General features: G+C 42.4%; 1 protein-coding gene across 2 annotated transcripts; it reads right to left on the bottom strand.

Annotated features, from left to right (window-relative positions):
• Nucleotides 1-4,286: 4,286 nt before the first annotated feature.
• On the bottom strand, nucleotides 4,287-8,170 carry LOC143021737 (zinc finger MYM-type protein 1-like). Of its 2 annotated transcripts, none has more exons than XM_076179428.1 (3): nucleotides 7,921-8,170; nucleotides 6,975-7,114; nucleotides 4,287-6,846 (listed from the first exon to the last, which is right to left on the bottom strand). In XM_076179428.1, the coding sequence occupies exon 3, from the start codon at nucleotides 6,304-6,306 to the stop codon at nucleotides 4,459-4,461; it is 1,848 nt and encodes a 615-aa protein (XP_076035543.1). In that variant the 5' UTR covers nucleotides 6,307-6,846; nucleotides 6,975-7,114; nucleotides 7,921-8,170; the 3' UTR covers nucleotides 4,287-4,458. The 2 variants fall into 2 exon arrangements, with proteins under 2 accessions (XP_076035543.1, XP_076035551.1); XM_076179436.1 differs by lacking the exon at nucleotides 7,921-8,170 and adding an exon at nucleotides 7,272-7,377.
• Between the last annotated feature and the right edge of the window lie 5,288 nt (nucleotides 8,171-13,458).

The following is a 13,458-nucleotide window of genomic DNA, read 5'->3' as shown; positions in this document are numbered from 1 at the left end:
TACTTTTTTCAATTGTTTACGGGTAAGCCAGGTCCTTAGTAAGCCCTTTAAAGAGCCAAAGAGGCACGTTTGGGGACTTAGTCCTGCCAGGTACAATCGTCCCAAGGCCAGGACATGAACGAAAAATTATCATTTCAATTCGTTCTCGATTCCAAAATGTTTCGTTGACCCTCATCGATGAACATTATAGTTTTATGGATGGGAATGGTAGGTGGTAATGGACAATGGAACTGACTAGTGTAGGCCTTATGGTCTCTTGCCGTCAGACGATTTTATTCGGCTTAGGAACCTCTCCCTCCGCAGCCTGTGGCTCTATTCACACTAGCGATTTAAACCGCGACGAAACCGCGGTGGTACCACATAGTCAATGCAAAACTGTGTGGTTGTGTGTGAACGCCTCCTCTGACTTACATAGCAAATGAGCCGCCGCGGTTGAAACCGCTAGTGTGAACAGGATCAATGAGTTTGGAATAAAAAAATTGAATATGGTTCTGGGGATGAATCATAGTGTGAAAATGGCTTTGATCGATGACTGAGAAAGCCCGTCAGTGTGAATGTACACACACATACAAACACATACACACACAAACACACACACACACACACACACAGTATAAAAAAGTATAGCTTTCCACAGAAAAGTCTTGTTGATCAAATTGACGGAAAATATAGGCCATGCACTACAAAATAATTCAAGAAAAGGTTTGACAAATGGAGGAAAAGAGACGGAACCTCATGAGCGTTGCTCCGAGCCCGCAACCACACATAAACACAGTATCGCTGCGCTGCGAGTCGTTACTCCAACTCTCGTGGGTGGGGAGTTGGGTGTACGTGTGCGTGTAAGGTCACAGCATTACCCATAGATCGGTCATATATGAGCTCTGAGCTCTCATCAGGGAGGGAAATAGCTATCGATCACGAGTCCAACACGTGATCCAAGACCATGGTGAATCACACACTCATGGAGCGGGATCTATCCGTCGCTACCCCTTCACATATGTCATGGTACACCGCCACAGACTTCGTAGGAATCTCGATGTCCTGGAGTCTACTTCGGTCTGAACTCCTTCAGAAGAACTATTGAGGATCAATGTCGCCTGTTGTCAACCAGAATAATATCTATAACGGTTGTCGTCGTGCCGTGGGGTTGTTGTTATACTGTTATTGCTGTTGTATGTTGTTGCTATTGTGTTGTTGTTGTTTTAAATTTGCAGGATATAGGGAGCGTCCCCACCCTTCCAAGCCAGGCACGGGAAGACCTCCCAGCCCCAGAGATTTGGAGTATAATCTTCCCAAAGACAGACAATGCAGAAGGGTAGAGGCTACTAACGCCATCATCTTATCTAATCTGAGTGAAGATAAGAGGACCAACTTCGGCTCCCCTTATCAGGAGAACCGATATAAGACCTGCCTCAGGCACTTCCGCAATGTACAGTGACACTGAATTCCTACAGATACAAGGCACAATGCAAGAATAATGACTGCTATACAACTCACTTCCTCTTGGATATGACAAGGTCACCACACATGACTTCACCAGTTTGGTGTGAAAATCAACCCGTGGACAAATTGCACTCACGAGCAGTGCAACTATTGCACTTCTCGTTAGCAAACAAAATATGATAACTTTGGTATTCATATTTCTTGCAACAGAAGTCTTTTATTTCTTCCTTCGACTTCTAGTTCCTACAGGACTAGGATATACTGATGCGAGGATCCATTTGCATAAGGACCTCAGGGTCTACAGCACTGGCTAAAGGAAAAAGCTTCATACCTTCTTTTAAGGAGTCGGATGCACCTCTCCGAAGAGTCGATGTGGCTACTCATTTTATTCATTCATTTTATATATATTTTTATTACTATCTATTTTCTATTTATTTGATCTATTATTTTATTTATATATTTATTAATTTATTTTTTCCCGGGCCGGGACTCCCAGGATCCTTGACAGTGTGGGTTGACATTCATATATATATATATATATATATAATATATATATATATTTATATATATATATATATATATATATATATATGTGTGTGTGTGTGTGTGTGTGTGTGTGTGTGTGTGTTGAAATATGTATGGCAGAATGAGTGGGAAGGGTGATGAGGTAAACGCCAAAAAACCGTAGGAGTTTTATTACTAACGTTTCTTCCTTAAAGGATTTCCTCAGAGTCACTCTGAGGAAGTCCTTTAATGACTCATATATATATATATATATATATATATATATATATATATATATATATATATATTATATATATAAAATCTACACGTCGTCCCTAATCCTATTACAATGAAAGCACACTTATTAGCCTTTACTCTGGCTGCGAACAGACGATTCTATTCAGCTACGGCGTGAGTTCCCGTTACCGAGATTCCGATCCAGCGAGCCCCAATCCCGATCGGGATCCCGCCCGGTCTCGGAACTCGTCGAACATCGCTCTCTCGATGTTGCCCTTAGCACCACGGGGGTCGCTTGTCGAAGTCCTCCAACGGGTAAGACCGAAGGCACTTGGCCCACTTCGAAAGAGTCGCCCGAAGACTTAAAGTTGCACTACTCTCCAACAGCCATCCCCTCTCCCTTCTCCCCCATCTCCCCACAACACAATATCACCCCCTCTTCCTCCACCACCTCCTTTTAATCTCTCCTCCCTCCCCCCTTCCCCCCGCCCGCCCGCGTCCTCTCTTCCCTGGTTCCCCAATGTCTCTTCTTTTTCTTCCTTTTTTTCAGGTTGAGATTTTTCATCATGGCAACCACCACTAGTTCCTTCTTCTTCCTCCTCCACCTTGGCATCCTTATCCCATTTCCTTCTCCACCGCACCCTTTCGCCTCCATCACTACCACCCCCTCCACCTCCCATTCCCCTCCACTTCCCCACCCCCTCCACCTTATTCTCCCCTTCTCTCCCAGTGTCAAATTCTCCTCCTCCTCCTCCTCCTCCTTCATTCTCTCTTCTACCATTGTGAAAATAAGTTGCGTCACCCTCAAAGGTTCTCATTCTCTCTCACTCACTCACTCACTCACTCTCTCTCTCTCTCTCTCTCACACTACTTCTCTTTTGTGCATGTGTGAAAGTCGATATGGATTGCACCCACATTCTGAGTGTGCGCGCGCGCGCGCGTGTGTGTGTGTATGTATTCACATTGGTCTTTGGATCACGAGTTGGACTCGTGATTGACATCTATTTCCCTCCCGGAAGAGAGCTCAGAGCTCGTATGACCGAGCTATGGGTAATGCTATGACCTTACACGCACACACACACCCAACTCCCCGCCCACGAGAGTTGGAGTAACGATTCGAAGCGCAGCGATACTGAAATTATTTCTGCCCTGGGCAGGATTCGAACCCTGACCTCCGTAGTGACAGTCAAGGACTCTACCAACCGCGCCACAGAGTCGTGTGAGTGAGTGTGTGTGTGTGTGTGTGTGTGTGTGTGTGTGTGTGTGTGTGTGTGTGTGTGTGTGTGTGTGTGTGTGTGCATGATTGTGTACAAATCTTGAACAGACGATGGCTGAACACATCAGACAAAATTGGAAAGTGTGAGAGTGAAAATGAGCGACTGAGCTTGAAAACAAGAACAAGGACTTTACTGACGATAATGATATATAGACATATAAACCAAAGGGCCTTTTCCTCTTGACAAGGGCGCCGAGTCAAGACACAAAACCGATCCTCCACTGACACCAAATCCATCCAAACATGACACGATAATAACGGTGGTGGTGATGGTGGTGATGATGATGATGATGATGATGATGATGATGATGATGATGATGATAATGATGGGGATGATGATGACGATGATGATAATGATGATGGGGATGGTGGTGATGATGGGGATGGTGGTGATGATGGGGATGGTGATGATAATGATGGGGGTGGTGATGATGGGGATGGTGATGACAATGATGGGGATGGTGATGATGATGGGGATGATGATGATGATGATGATGATGATGGGGATGATGATGATGATGATTGGGATGGTGATGATAATGATGGGGATGGTGATAATGATGATGATGGGGATGGTGATGATGATGATGATGGTGATGACGATGATGATGATGGGGATGATGATGATGATGATGATGATGATGATGATGATGATGGTGGTGGTGATGATCAGGGCCGTTTCTAGCTTTGTGGGGGCCCTAGGCAAAAGTTAGAGAGATAGACAGGTTGGTATTTCATTTATACCTGTAAAGTTTGCCAAACAGTAATTAAACGACTTTTATATCTTTTGATGGTGTTAAAGGATGCAAGTAACTATTACACCATCTTTATTTATTTAAACATTTATTTTAACTTAACATCAGTCTCTGAATACAAACCACACTTCAAAATATTGGTAACTTAACATCAAAGTCTCTGAATACAAACCACACTCCAAAATAGTAGTAACTTAACATCACAGTCTCTGAATACAAACCACCAACTGCATTGTATTGGGCTCAAAATCTCTGCTTTCTGGCTTTTTTACTAGCAAAATCATCAATGATGTCTTCATACAACACGTCTTTCCCCACTTCATGGTTGATGCTGATTATTGCAAGAACACTGAGTCGCTCCTGCCCCATAGATGATCTTAAATAGGTCTTGATGAGTTTCAGCTTCGAAAAGCTCCTCTCTGCTGAGGCCACAGTCACAGGCAGAGTACAGGCAATTCTCAGTGCAACCCACAGATTGGGATACAATTCCTCAAAATGTTTTTTGTGGATAAAGGTGAGGAGCTCAAGAGCAGTCATTTCGTCTGAGGGCAAACTTGGTAAGTGCTTAACTTCCATAGCCAGTTCCTTTCCATCAATGTCACTTTCATTTCCAGAGGTTAATGTCTTGCATAGTTTGTCACACTGGTTGTTCAATGACTGATCATCCAGTTTCTGGAAATTAAGCAGCATTCCAAATTGGTCTCTTACTTCACTCAGAGTTTTAAATCTATCAGTTAAGGATTGAATGGTAGTGTCAACAACAACATTAAAGAATGTCATTTCAAGCCTCTTCATTGCATCTGCAATGGGCTCATCTGCGGCCTCATAAGCAAAGTGTCTTTTTGTACTTCTTAATCTCTTTTCTTTGAGTACAGCCTCTACATTCATTTCCTCACACATATCTTTAGCAGAGACTTGAGCTGAAGTGAACCCAATTCTTCTGTAGTTAGTCAGAGATGTTTTCGCTTTAGTAAGGAGATCAACTGCCACATCAAGCTGCATTTTAGGAGACTGCAGGAGCTTACTGACATGGTTCACAATGTGTAGAATGTCATACCATATGACTGTGCAAATGATAAATCGGTATGACCCCACCTCTTCTGCCAGACTTTGGGCTTCAACCTTGGTCAGAGGATCAGACATTTCCCTGACCTTCAACAAAGCTTCCCTTATATTAGAGGCCTGATACCGCACAGCTTCTATGCTATTAATACGGCTCTCCCATCTTGTGTCACTCCAGGTCTTGAGTGCAACAGTGACATAATCTTTTAGGATTGCCCATCTTTGTGGTGAGGCTGAAAATAGGTTGTACAGTTTCTGAACAGTGCCGAAATAGCTAGTGGCATCTATTGAAGCTGTTGCTGCATCAGATATCATCAAGTTTAGGGAATGTGCTCCACATGGAACATAGAGTGCACGAGGGTTCTTCTCAAGAAGTCTGGCTTGAACTCCTTTGTTTCTCCCTTTCATGTTGGCACCATTATCATATGATTGTCCTCTGCAATCTTCAAGGAGAATATTCAGTTCCGTCAATTTCTTTATAATTAGAGATGACAAACCAAGACCTGTTGTTTCAGAAGCTACAAGGAACCCCATAAAATGTTCCTTAATTTCTGGTTTCTTATCCATTTTGACAGTCCTTATGACGACTGACATCTGTTCTTGATGGCTTACATCGGGAGTACAGTCCAAAATAATTGAATAATATTCGGACTGTTTAACTTCAGTCACCATTGTGTCCATTATTTTAGTACTGATTGAAGCAATAAGTTCATTTTGGATGATATTTCCAAGGTAGCTGGAATGACTGAACTGGCCACTCTCAACACGCTCAATGTGCTGCTTCATGACAGGATCAAATTTAGCAAGCAGCTCCACCTCTTTTAGAAAATTCCCATTATTCTGCTGGTGTAACGTGTTTGATGAACCTCTAAATGCAAGATTTCTCTCGGCTAAGGATTGGACAATGGCGATTAAGCGAGTCAGGACATCTCTCCAGCGCCTCTTTTCAGCCTCCAATAGTGTTCTTTCAGCTTGGTCTATTGTCTTTCCAGTTTGCAAACGGAGTTGTAAATCTTTCCAGGTTGCCATGTGCGCTATGTGTGCTGGACTGCTTTCATGACTTTTCAAAAGTGTGCCTATGTTTTTCCAGTCTGTCAGTCCTTCTGTCACTAACTTTTGTTCTTTGGTTGAAAATAATTTACAACAAAAGCAATAGAGAGCATTTTTTTTTTTTTTTTTTTGAGTAGATAAGCCAAGTCCGCTTCATCTCTTCTCCATTAACCAATGTTCTACAAAAATAATGATAATGAAAACTTCTTCCGTCTTCTTTTTTGGGAAATGTGAAATCAGAACTAATCTGAAATGGCCCTCTACCTACTGCATCCGTTCTAAATGCATCAGACAGAATAGTTGGCCAGTTAGCAGGATCTAGTGGTTTAGAATAAATGGGAGGCTGCTCAGGAGTAGATGATGCCTTCTGTGGTTCTGGGGAATGTGGTGGTCTTGGTGGCAGTACAGCTTCCTGGACAGATCCTGATGAATGTGATGGCACTGGAGCATCCTGTTCAGGAAGTTCTGAATATTCCTCTGGCTTGCTGTCTGGAGCTCCAATATATTTTAGAATTGATCCTGCAAAATTACAAATTTCCTTAGATGATTAGGCGTTAGTCTAAAATAATACTCACCATTCAGAAAACATAATAAAACCAAACTTTAATATGTTTCTTTAAATTATTAAATAAACGATAATGAATTACCTTTTTCTTTTGACCATTTTTCTTCGTCAAATTTCTTTTTCTTTCGTTTCTCTGCTCCGCTGAGATAAATTCGTTTTGATGCCATTACGGGAATGATGATTGGCGAGTCTTAGAGTCTAATGTAGGCCTAGCACAGAAATCTATTAAGTGAAAACCTTATAAATACATGGAATCAATTTTACATACACGATATTCGAGTAGAACAAATATGATTAATTTTATCAGTGTAGGCCTAACACAGATATCTGTAAAGTGTAAACCTTTTAAATACCCCTTAATAAAAATAATTCTACATACACGAAATTCGGGTAGACCTGAAAGGTGAACAGATGGGTGATTGTTGAGCCTGTGGTTATCTTAATATTGTATACGAACTAGAGAAACGGACCACACGACAAACGGAATAGAATTAATTTATTTCTGTCACTTCCTTTTGAGCTCACCTCGGTCCTGCCATCTAGTGTTTTTTTTTTTTTTTCATTAGGTAGGTGAAGTGAGAAAATAAATAATCATAATTTGATAATAAAGAAATAAGCGAATAAATGAATAAGGGATTGGATAAAATATCGATACAAAATAAACAAAATTGAACATATGAACATATATGAACATTGAATATTGAAAAAGGTGGAAAAGGTAAACATTCCATAGAATACAAACATTTCCTATTGTGCATACAAATATAATAAAAGGAATTCCAACTTACAGTCACAGAACACACAAACTTACAAATTTACACTATTAGAAGCTAAGCATGATGCGACCAAAGAGTAAACAAGAACGCTGGTGATGCCAATTCCAGTGACAATTAAAGCCAAACAATTGGACAAAGAATAGTAAGCTAATGGCCAAAAAGAGTTTGTAATCAACAATTAATAACATCTGTAGCCATAAGTCCTAGCTTAGTGAACACATAAATGGATAAATAAAGCCAATTAATGCTTACCATATTATATCTTTAGATTAAATAAGATGTAGGTGATTTTTAACAAGATAGTATTTTTAGCAGACGATCAAAACATTTCAAACAATAACAAACACTGCAAGAGGCATATTGTTTATTTGCGTCGGCGGGCGGGAGAGGCACAGGCTCATATTTGACCTTCGGTAGCGTTACCTAGCCAATGGGCCGGCCGGGGGCCCCCTGGTAGGTTGGGGGCCCTAGGCAATCGCCTATACCGCCTATAGCTAGAAACGGCTCTGGTGATGATGATGGGGATGGTGATGATGATGATGATGGTGATGATGGATGATGATGATGATGATGATGATGGGGATGATGATGGGGATGGTGATGATGATGATGATGATGATAGGGATGATGATGATGATGATGATGATGATGATGATGATGATGATGATGATGGGGATGATTATGATACTGATGGGGACGATGATTATGATACTGATGGGGATGATGATGGATGATGATGATGATGATGATGATGATGATGGGGATGATGATGATGGGGATCATGATGATGGGGATCATGATGATGGGGATCATGATGATAATTATGATGATGGTGATGATTATGATGGTGATGACTATGATGATGATGATGATGGGGATGATGATGATGATGATGATGATGATGATGATGATGATGATGGGGATGATGATGATGATGATGATGATGATGATGATGATGATGATAGGGATGATGATTATGATACTGATGGGGATGATTATGATACTGATGGGAATGATGATTATGATAATGATGGGGATGATGATGATGATGATGATGATGATGATGATGATGATGGTGATGATGGGGATCATGATGATGATGATAATAATGATGATGATGATGATGATGATGATGATGATGATGGGGATGATGATAATGATGGGGATGGTGATGAGGATGAGGATGATAATGATGGGGATGGTGATGATGAAGAGGAGGAGGATGATAATGATGATGATGATGATGGGGGTGATAATTATGATGATGACGATGGGGATCATTATGAGGATGGGATAATGATGACGAGGGTGACGATAATAATGATAGTGATGACGATGGTGATGACGATTATGATGATGAAAACAGAAGATCCGGAGTACCTCCAGCAAGATCCAAATATAGACTAATCTACCAGATGACCCAACAACCGTTCTTGTGAAGGGTGCAGTTCCACTATTCCAACAGCCGCCAGACGATTTTATTCGGGCGGGAAGGGTCCTTGAGGCATACCAAACCGAACCAAGCCACAAGTACAGAGGCTTTATTGTCCTTCAGGGGTCAGGCCGGTCTTGCACTGGACCATTAAGGCTGACCCATACACACACACACACGCACACACACAGTGTTCCTGCCGCCAGGCGATTTTATTCAATCGAGAAGAGGGAGGGGTTGACTGTTGTCCCTGCCAACGACCCCCAACGGGTCCCTTTGCCCGCGTTGGCAAGATGTTCTCTCTCACGTACCAACATGAGGAAGGTATTGCCGAAGGGAGATCCTTCTCTCTCTCTCTCTCCCCCTTAGGGCGCTGCGGAGGAGTAGCTGTTCCTTTTGCAACCGCTCCTGTCGCACTCTAGTGCGGCTTTGGCGGATTGCCATCTCTTGACCTCTTGCGGCGGCCTTCTGCCTCTCCAGCCACCGCCAACCCCCAACCCCACATCCCCGACAAGTTCCACATAAGTCGATTTTGTTTTTATTTTTCTCCTCGGGGTCTCGTTTTCACCAGCCCTAATGGATTCCTGTGCATGTGTGCGTGTGTGTGTGTGTGTGTGTGCGTGTGTATGTGTGTGTGTGCTTGCGCGTGTGTGTGTACTTGTATGTGTATTTGCGTGCGTGTGTATTTGCGTGTGTACACAAGGTTCCAGCTGACATGTTCATCAATATTCCTCATTTCAGACTCTTCTCCTCCCTCGCCCGGCCACGAATTTCCTCAAACATTTTTCTTCCCTCCTCCCGTCCCTCCTTATACGTCTTCCATCTCCTCCTCCTCCTCCTCCTCCCGACTTCCCAGACCACAGCGATTTTACTCAGATACGACGCGACGGTCGCGGTCCTCGGCTTGAAGAGTTTGTGATGACTCAATCGAAAACCAAACGATTTTATTCAGCGTCTTGAGACCCTGAGCCAAGAGAAACGTCCAGAGAAAAAAAAAGAGGAAAGGAAACGACCGCAAGCAAGCAGGCAGGCAAGCAGGAACGCCAGCAGGCATCCCTGGAAAGGTAAAGTTGCCCGTCCCCATTTCCCGGGCACTCCAGACTGACGCAGGTCGAGGTCGAGCGGGGGGAGGAGGAGGTGGAGGAGGAGGAGGAGGAGGAGGAGGAGGAGGAGGGAGAGGGGGAAGTAGAAGGGAAGAGGAAGGTTGTGTTGGGGGGAAGACTAGAAGTTGGTGGAGGAACGAGAGAGAAGGCGGCGGGGTAAAGAAGAGGAGAAAGAAGAACGATAAGGATGAAGAAGAGGAGGAAAAGGAGTACGAGGAGGCGGTTGTAGGTCAAAATGCCGATGGACGTAATGTCGATGGACAAAGTGCCGACATTTGTTCAAGTAGGACAAAATGTCGACGACGACTTTTATTAGTTATTTAGTGAGATGATGCCAGTTGTTAATGCAGGCACTAAGCCATTTTTGCCACCAATTTTATACCTCTCTCCCTATATGTTTCCTGTCATTCATTCATAATAATACAGGTTAAAATGGTAGTTCCAAAATAAACAAACTCGACAGTCTATTGATTTTAATGAATCACAAGATGGCTCAGTTGTAAAGCTACAAATTTATTAATAACAATATAATCAATTAAAAAGTGTTACAAAAGATATAATGACCGCGCAATTTACCTATTGAAAACAACATAATTCTAAAAAGCTTTACAAGTTATGAGCAACTGCTCTTAAAAAATGTATCCCTTGATCGGGATTAAAGTTTGTGATCAGGTTCTTCAATCTTTCATTGATTCTAACATATTTTAGGTTCTGCTTTCCGATTCCTCTCCCATTGGTTAGTTGCGCTAACAACATTTCTGTATTTTCTTGTTCTTTTTTCAGTTTGTTAACCAATATTTCATCAAAGCTATTTAATTCCTTCTTGGTTATAAACTGGAATCATAACATTATTATTATTATCATATTTCTCGACATTATGTACGTCGACATTTTGTCCTACTTGAACAAATGTCGGCACTTTGTCCATCGACATTTTGTCCATCGACATTATGTCCGTCGACATTATGTCCATCGGCATTTTGTCTGCATACCGAGGAGTCGGAGAGGGAGAGGGAGAGGAAAAAGAGGACGAGGAGGAGGGTGGGGGACCAGGAAAAGCGAAATGGGAACACGTTCAAAGAAACACAAAAATCACAATCAGCGACTTTCTCCACCAGGTAAAGAAAAAAAAGAGTCTTGTTCCGTATGTTGTTAAGTCTTGATCATATACAAAAAAGAGTCTTGTTCCGTATGTTGTTAAGTCTTGATCATATACATGTATACCCTATTCTCTGTTTCAGCATAAAAACCACACAAATATTGGTATAGTGAAAACAACGCTATGAGTAAAAGTAAATCTATATATAACCTGATGTTGAATAATACATAGATTACCCTGACAACATTACTACTACCACCACCACCACTACTACTACTACTACTACTACTACTACTAATAATAATAATAACAACAATGATAATAATACTAATAAAGCAAGATTACCTGCCACATTTCACAACGTTAGTGAGGTTACGATTAACCAATTTCCACTGTGTTACTAACATGTAAACACAATCTTTGTGACACACACACACACACACACACACACACTGAAGTTAAGCCAGCCTGAAATATGGGACACTCCGGGAAATACATCATCGAACAAATTTCCCGCCAAAAAAACAACTTTCCTCCACCGCCCCACCCTCCTCAAAAATATATATAAAAAACGAATATATCATATCTATGGCCTTCAGGAGGAAGATAAGTTAGGAGGTGGAAAGTGATGAATGAGGAAGAGAGAAAGAGGAACACGATGTGGAAGAAGGAGGGTGACGAGTGCGGGAGAGAGAGGGAGAGAGGGAGGGAGGGAGGGAGGGAGGGAGGGAGGGAGGGAGGGAGAGAGATAGAGAGAGGGAGAGGGAAAAGGGAGAGAAGGAGAGAGGAAATAAGAGAAGGAGAGAGGGGAGAGAGAGAGAAGTGAGAGAGAGAGGATTGAAACCGATAGAGAAATACTGAGACAGTGACAGAGAAAGAGGTTGGAAGTGATAGAGAAAGAGATTGAAACAGAGAGAGAGAGAGAGAGAGAGAGAGAGAGAGAGAGAGAGAGAGAGAGAGAGAGAGAGAGAGAGAGAGAGAGGGGGGGGGGCGGCTGACAGGAAGAGGACAACACAAGGCCAGGGGGGAGGGGGAAGGAAAGCAAGGATGTCCGAGACGCGTATTAAGTGGTTGCCGCTAAATATATCCTCGCTCAGGATCTATAAACCGCCACGTTCGAGGCTATAAATAGCCTCGCTCGGAGCCTCAAGAACGACCTCGTCTGGAACTCGAAGCTACTTATGAATACTCGACTCGGCTGGCATCCACGACGAGACTCGGGCCACTCCGAGTAGCTACTTGGGTTGAACTTCAAGGGTGACTGGGCAGTCCGAGTAGAAACTCGGGCAGAACCGAGTAGAAACTCGGACAGATCCGAGTCCGAGTAATGATCTACAGGGCGATCCAGATTGTATTCACGAAATTACTCGGCAGGGAAAATATATATTAATCTATCTTACTTTGTCTTTATTTGTGTATTCGTGTATTTGCGTATTCGTGTCAAGCCTGACACGTCCGTTACCAAAACGTCTACCCTAACGTAACTCAACATAACCCGCTTCCTGTAGTATACGTTAAAAAAAAAAAAAAAAAAAAAAAAAAAATATATATATATATATATATATATACACACACACACACACACACACACACATATATATATATATTATATATATATACACAATGTGTATAAACAAATATGTAAATAAATATACAATCTGGCCCTAGTCACTTCCCGAAACACTTCACCGCACATCGGGTGTCAAGACAAATCCAAGAAATAATTAAATTAAATATCATTATTAATAAGAAGAATCTCCTTACAATTGCACCTTTCACATAAACATATATCCTACAGAAACTTATGACAAAAATTATAAAACAACTGGGCGAGCTTTCAGGCAGCGTGTAAATGGACTTTGAGAACACATTTGACATGATGAGGGGCGCAAACAACGGATATACTGGCCCGAACACGCAAGATGGCGCTACCCGGACATTTCCCAACGGCCCCTTACCCGGACAAATAGGCTGACCTGAACTTTGCATGATGGACGACCCCATCCCCTTTCTCCCGGGACTTGATTGTACGACCCTGACCCAAGGTCACACGAATGAACTGGTGGGTTCCTCGCACGCGACATGCCCCCGTCTTATCCACACACACACACACACACACACACACACACACACACACACACACACACACATATACG

Source organism: Oratosquilla oratoria, chromosome 3 (assembly GCF_046742065.1).
Source record: "Oratosquilla oratoria isolate Oo_2021 chromosome 3, ASM4674206v1, whole genome shotgun sequence".
NCBI lineage: Eukaryota > Metazoa > Arthropoda > Malacostraca > Stomatopoda > Squillidae > Oratosquilla > Oratosquilla oratoria.
This window is presented reverse-complemented; position numbering and strand designations above follow the sequence as displayed.